The sequence below is a fragment of the Colias eurytheme genome, chromosome 3, assembly GCF_061535395.1.
Source record: "Colias eurytheme isolate Ceu_HAF_F1 chromosome 3, ilColEury1 Martin Lab GWU primary, whole genome shotgun sequence".
Lineage (NCBI taxonomy): Eukaryota > Metazoa > Arthropoda > Insecta > Lepidoptera > Pieridae > Colias > Colias eurytheme.
Genome location: NC_142982.1, coordinates 12716656 through 12724182, shown reverse-complemented (window position 1 = coordinate 12724182; position 7527 = coordinate 12716656). Strand labels below are relative to the sequence as shown.

General features: G+C 33.6%; 1 protein-coding gene across 1 annotated transcript; it reads right to left on the bottom strand.

Annotated features, from left to right (window-relative positions):
* Positions 1–493: 493 nt before the first annotated feature.
* Positions 494–6832, bottom strand: LOC149910010 (uncharacterized). The gene is made up of 7 exons (XM_090118534.1): positions 6743–6832; positions 5497–5596; positions 5177–5293; positions 4639–4770; positions 4136–4263; positions 1606–1786; positions 494–1324 (listed from the first exon to the last, which is right to left on the bottom strand). Exons 1-7 carry the CDS (start codon positions 6785–6787, stop codon positions 1116–1118), a joined length of 912 nt encoding a protein of 303 aa, XP_089974660.1. The 5' UTR covers positions 6788–6832; the 3' UTR covers positions 494–1115.
* Between the last annotated feature and the right edge of the window lie 695 nt (positions 6833–7527).

Here is a 7527-nt window from a genome sequence, read left to right as displayed (position 1 = left end):
GAGGCGTGCAAAATTTGGAAAATCCAAAAGTGCACGCCTCATAATTTTTTTTTAATAAATATTTATTAATTATTATTTTTGTTTATTTAATAACAATTAAACCACATCGAATCAGACCCTGAAAAATGAAAGGGTTCTATTCCTGAGCAAACTCAAGCGTAAGAGAAAAAAAAAGACTCGATTAGTAAAGTATTTCGGTCGCTATCGTGTTAACAAGAAAAAGGATCCGCACATACAGACACACGGACGTCCAAGACAGAACTTTTTTAAACTGTTTTTTAACTAGTTTAAATAACAAAAATGACATCAAAAATATCATGAACGTTAAAAATAGTGTTTTTTCTTAATATGTGTGTGTATGTATTATCTTACAAGTGCAATGTATGATACATAAAGATATTTTAAGTTTGAAAAATCAGATGTTTTGCGCGAAGTGACAGTAGTACCCACCTCAACGCTTCGCTTATGAGGCGTGCAATATAAAAAACACTTAAATATAATAATTTGAAGACAAATATAAAAAGGAATAATGTATCAACATTCCCTTTATTATATTAAGAAGAAAAATACGTTTATTTGTTTGTCGATTATTTTATACAATCCAATCGCACAGGATTGGAAGTTAAAATAATAGGTAAAGGTAAGATATAATATGTTATAGAAATGTTAAATAAACTTATTGCATAAGTGAACCTTCACATATTTTAATTGATTTTTTAATTTCTCAATAGTCTGGAAATAAAAAGGAAATTATTTTGATGCATGTGATCATAATGTGATAATATAAAATATTCAGTGGAATATTAAAGTTTATTTTTTTATATGAATTCCGTACTAATTTGTAAATAAAATATTGTGTATTGTTCTTATATAAGACATACACGAGGTAAATTTTATAATCGTTCATTGTAAAAAATTGTATTATTAATTATTAATGTCAAAAATAATACACAAGTCACAAAAACGAATAAAAAAGAAAAATCACTCGATTAATTGATTTAGCGCCATCTATGCGCCACACAATCAACTACCATAAGAGTTTAATTATCATTGACAAAAATATATTCTAGTTAGTACGTAATCAAATTTATTAGAAGCAAAATGTAGGTTTTTAATTAGCGCATTAGTTTCTTCTCCAATGCTGCCCACATGGGGTCCAAGGGAAATTCGTAGGGGTTGCAAAGAGCGCCATCTCTGAGCACGTTTTGTGAGAATTCGCCGAACACGACGTAGTCACCGCTCTTGTCGTCAGATGGCAGCTTGTTGCGGCGCCGACCGGACGTCAGGCGCAGGCTTTGCATCATCGCTGCGGACTTCTTGCGCTCTGAAATCGAAAGCATTCAAATAATTTTAGGAAACAGTGTTCATTAATATTGTATTAATTAATAGTTTTATTACTGATAATAAAAAAAACATCGAAGGCCATCGAGATAGTATGTACTACGTATATCTCGATGTCGAAGGCTTATGAACTTGGTTAAGTCTTGTCGCTACGATGGAATACAGTAGTAGTCAGTCCAGTATATTATGGGGTGAAGTGCACTCTTGCTGTTTCGTGCTTAGAGCGACTGCACACAGACAGCGCGCACAGCTCGCGGTACTCACGCGCGGGGCTGGTGAGCGGGCAGTACTTGAGCGTGTGCGCGCGGTCGCCGTGCGCGCCGCACTGGCGGCACACGAGCGCGCGCAGCACGGGGCAGGTGACGCGCCCCTCCACGCGCAGCCAGTGCGTGCGGTAGTACTGCTCGCGCTCGCCGTTGTTCTTGCAGAAGCGGCACTCCATCTCCTGGTCGACCAAAAAATAAATATAAAACACAAAGTAAAGGCTTGGAATGTAAAAGATGATTTCGAAAGTGAAACAAAATCGAAAAGAATACATTACATACTTATATCTACCCTCATATTTCGTTTAACCAGGTTCGTTTAACCAGGTAAGGATGTAGATTGTAGATCGAAATCTAAAGGCTTACCTAGCAATATTAAATACAATAACAATTTACTCACATCCGGAAACAATATTTGTAATTGCATTCTCAGAATATTGCACGCCTCATAAGCGAAGCGTTGAGGTGGGTACTACTGTCACTTCGCGCAAAACATCTGATTTTTCAAACTTAAAATGTCTTTATGTATCATACATTGCACTTGTAAGATAATACATACACACACATATTAAGAAAAAACACTATTTTTAACGTTCATGATATTTTTGATGTCATTTTTGTTATTTAAACTAGTTAAAAAACAGTTTAAAAAAGTTCTGTCTTGGACGTCCGTGTGTCTGTATGTGCGGATCCTTTTTCTTGTTAACACGATAGCGACCGAAATACTTTACTAATCGAGTATTTTTTTTTCTCTTACGCTTGAGTATGCTCAGGAATAGAACCCTTTCATTTTTCAGGGTCTGATTCGATGTGGTTTAATTGTTATTAAATAAACAAAAATAATAATTAATAAATATTTATTAAAAAAAAATTATGAGGCGTGCACTTTTGGATTTTCCAAATTATTTTTATTCTACATTCCTAGACAAAACTGACACAAATTTATCAAATTATGTATCTGAACTGGAATTAAGTAATTTTGAATCAAATTTTGACCTTTGTTCGATAAACATTGACTTGAAAACGATAAAAAAGGCATTATCCCAACTAGATCCTTCGAAATCTGCAGGTCCTGATGAAATCAGTCCACTGTTTCTTATAAAATGTGCCGACTCAATAGCCATTCCACTAGCCTATTTATTTAAGAAATCACTTACTCTTATGGAATTCCCCTCAATGTGGAAGAGGGCATTTGTTACACCTGTCCACAAAAAAGGTTCTAAGTTGAAAGTTGTCAATTATAGACCTATATCTAAATTGTGTATCATAGCCAAAGTCTTCGAAAGAATAGTATACGACCAGGTTTATGCAGTATTTAAACACACATTCATGAGTTATCAGTTTATTTTATTATGAGTTATCAATTCAGTTTCTTAAAGGTCGATCAACCGTGACTAACCTGGTGCTTCTGAATGATTACATTACTGATGCTATGGAGACAGGCCATCAGGTCGATGTAATCTACACGGACTACAGTAAATGTTTTGACCGCATAGATCACAAGATTCTCTTGCATAAATTATACATAATGGGCATTAGAGGTAACTTACTCAGATGGTTTTCCTCGTATATCAACAATAGATCTCAAGCAGTTGTAATAAGTAACTATATATCAAGTTGGGTGGTAATACCAAGTGGAGTACCTCAGGGCTCCCTTTTGGGTCCTCTTATGTTTTGCGTATTCATAAATGATATTCCAAATTGCTTCACACACTCAAATCTTCTTTGCTTTGCTGATGACATGAAGATATTTAGGACTATTAAATCTTCTGCTGATGCTGCTATGCTTCAAGATGACCTTAATAAATTAGACTACTATTGTACTCAAAATAAATTAGATCTCAATCCTGGTAAATGCACAGTCGTCTCATTTAGTCGTAAAAAACAAACACTGCGTTTCAACTATCGAATTTCTGATATTTTATTACTTTTAGGCATTACATCCAATAAAATAGACTGCCCAGAACTACTAGCCAAAATTTCTTTATACACACCCTCAATTTTATCTCGTAAATATAATCCTATCTTTACTTCCGCAGTCAGCACTAACTATCGTCAAAACTCGTTTATTCTACGCGTAAGCAATAATTTTAACAAGCTATCAAAACAGTTCGATTTTGACTTATTCTGCAGCAGTTCTTACTCCATTAAGCGTCAGTTAGCTAATGAGTTCTTCCGTCAGTTTGGTGGTCAAGTTGATATGTAATTTGATTAGTGTTACAATAGCATTGGTTTTAAGCATTTGATTCGTGTACGTAATCGCTCACATTTGTAATTGTTATATGTACATATATTAACATTATTCTAGCCGTGAGAATCTGTAAATGGCTTATTGTAAGTATTATATTATGTGACTATCTTTAAGGATATAGCTGTAGATTCTCCTAAAATATAAATAAATAAATACCTAAGTCTATCAATAACATTATCTTAGTTAAAAAGACGATAGAATATTAACAACTTTACACAAAATATTTTAGGTTTTTCACTTATTTTGGGAGTATATGAATCTTTTATTGACAGAAACTTACCGTTTTCTTCATCTTTTCTTGCACCCGAGTCTTCTCCAAATTCCTCAGCATGTGATACAGCACAGCCGTGGGGATGGTGCTGAGCACTTGACGCTGCTGGTCAGTCAGCGTCTCGGATGATAGGGATTCTGAAATTATTAACAAAAGTTCATTTCTTTTCACCAAACCACATTTCTATAAAAAAAGGTACATATTTATAAAAGTTCTGTAAGCAATAGTCGTTCATGTTATCAGATTTCCACTACTGGGTATCTACTATCTCGTTTTAAATTCTATTATTTTGCGTTCAAAGAAAAATTTATTGATATCTGACAAATCTTAAGATTAAGAAATCTATTACTTCGAACTTCAATGGATAACAGTAATTTAAAGTTTAAACTGCCAGCCAATAAGTCATTTATCACGATAAAAATCTAAGGAAAATACAAATTCTATTAATTGTCCCGTAAAAATGATTTTAGTCGTCCTCAGAAGGTCATCTGTTACTTCGAAATATAGATTACCTTCATCAGAAGATCCATTGATGTAGTCAGGCATGGGAGTGTATCTCGGTAGGCGAGTGCAGGGACTACTATCTGGAGCGGGCCAGGACTTCTGTCGGAGGTAACTGCTGGGTGGGCCCAGGCCTAGTAAGCCTGACCAGATATATTAATAAAGGGCATTTCACAAAAAATTATGATTGTGTCAGTGCACATGTCACACATGTGACAGTATATATGTCACATACACATATGTGTGTATGCACAGTCATTTTCCGTGGCCGTTTAAAAATTTCTCATTGATGAGTATAATATGTGTAATCTGGGGGCAAGTATCTCGCCTCGCGGCGGTGTTGTGAACAACTCCGGCTGAGTGGCCAGACGGCCGGAGCCTAGGGCGACTGAGTGAGGAACCTACGGACTATCCGAGCGTTGTCCAGCAGGACTGTGTGGTGCTGTGTGTAGGTATATATGTGTTATTGTTAATTTTATTTATGTCTATCTGTAATATAATTGACCAGTAAAGTGTTTTATAAAAATAATTAATAATTATTATAAATACCTGAGTCTTGAAGTGAAGGGTCACCTATATTATGGACGTCTTCAGGATCGTAGGGCGTGTCAGATCCGTTCATTCTGAACTCTTGCATTACAGCATCTATGTTGCTGCTTGCAGTACCTGTTCATGAAAGGTAAAAGGGAGGAAAAATTTACGAAAACTTAACTATTTTAAATATAAAAAAGAGCGTGTGTAACACTTCTTGCTCTATGACCTGACGTTATCGCCATGACGAGACCTTGAAATTTTACTCTCAACGCGCCTAAAAGAAGTTTCAGTTCAAAAAATGTTTGAGTCTAACAAGTAGAAACATACTTACATACCTTCAAAACCGCTGGACCAACGCCGACGTATCGTCTTGTGGTCTTCCAGTGTTGTCTGCATTGCGAAGCGCATCGTATCTTGGTTCAACCATGGTGGTAACTGGAAGATATAGAAGATGCTCTTGTGATTATTTTAATTAATTTTAAACACTTCTGTACGATGAGTTCCTGATTTGTAAGCATGCAGAGTTCAAAAAACAATAATTTCAAGTTGCTGGTCTTCCTGAAGAAAGGGACAAGTAAAAATTTACTTGAAAATATACTACTAAACAGCGCTATTAAAATTTAAAAGTATCTTGTTGAAAGAGATAAGTATTCTCTTTTGATTTTTATTTTATTAGGTATAATGTACAAGCTTTTTGGTGTTTCTTCGTGATATAATATAACTACAATAAGAAGAAATAATAAAAATAATCGCTGAATGCATATGGAATTAATGTGAAGCATAAAATATAACCTAGCGCGGAGCACCGCCGCCATGTGCCGCCGCGCCGCGGCCGCTCGGGTGCATTTAGCCTGCGTTTGTTTTATCATTAAAATAATATTATTTTGATGATTGAATAATAACTGTCCATAGATTACTTATTACTAAATGATTACTATGCTACAAGTTACAAGCCCTTTACTATTTATTATTTATTACTTAGGACTAAGTTTTTTTCTGTTTTCAGAACATAATATTTAATCCTTATTATGGAGTTTTTAAAACAATTCATAGTGTAATTGATTAAATTACAGAACCCATTCATTTTTATTTAATTTGGTTATTGCTTCGTGGCTGGTGACTGCGAGGTAACTTACTGCTGCGCGTGCTTTCCCGAATTTGAAATTATTTTAAAATTCGAATCCATTCTGACGATATTTTACAAACATTGCTACATTACAAACGACTAGTTACAAATATAATATCGTTTTTAATATACTGAATCGTATGCAACATAAAATTTGGATAAAAATAGAATAGAAAAGAAGACAATATGAATTGATATGATAGAAATTTAAGGCCGGCAAGTGGAACTAAAACTATGATGTTGTACTATATTATTAAATAGAAGTCGACCAATGATAAATTCTTTTAGAGAAAAATTTAAAATATAGGTACGCGTCATCTCTAACTACGCCTTAAAGTATAAACTGCGTGTTATCTTTTTTTTTTGATATACCCGCAAATAATGCATGTTATTCACTACTTATACGCTTATATTTTATATTAATGTATATTAAAGTAAATAATAAAATAACTTACAGTTTCTACGGAGTTGTATAAATCGTTTAAATTCGTTAGGCCCATTTTATTACAATTTTTATAACCGTCCCTTTGTGTAAGTTGCGCACGACTACCCGGTTCGGATTGTGAATTCAAAATAATCTCTCCCTATTGGTCGAATCCTGTGCTCGTCGCTCGAATCGAAATTGTAATTTGTAAACAAGGAACGACATAAAGATGTGTCTACACAGGTTAAAAAAAATAAAATTTTAACGAAATGGAAAAATTAAAAAAAAATTGAAATAACAACGCATTGAATTTTTTATTGTGCTGCGTGGAAAAATAAAGAATAAATAGACAAAATACCATACACAAGCATATGAAATAAAAACGTGAAAGTACCTATTTTAATCATTGTATTTTCTTATTTCTTTTTTTTCGATTCAATGGGTAGGTAATGTTCTAAATTTAAATTTATGGCTCAAAATATATACCTACTTTCGAATTATGAGGCAAACAACAGATTTTGTTTAAATTGCTTCTGAAAATTACTAAAACAAAAAACTTTCAACGTAGGAATAAAATTAGTTATTAGAATTAATTATTTACTCATAAATTTTTACATAATATGTTATGTATTTATATAATAGTAAATTATGACTCTATGAGTTTGCATGTAACTACAACATTGTACATTCACCCTATTTTAAATGAAGAAATACAAAGTAACATAATCTTATTGAGCATAATATTGTAACAAACAAACTCTGTAGATAGGTAATGAAAATACAAATCGTAGGTAGGTAACTATACTAAGTATTAAT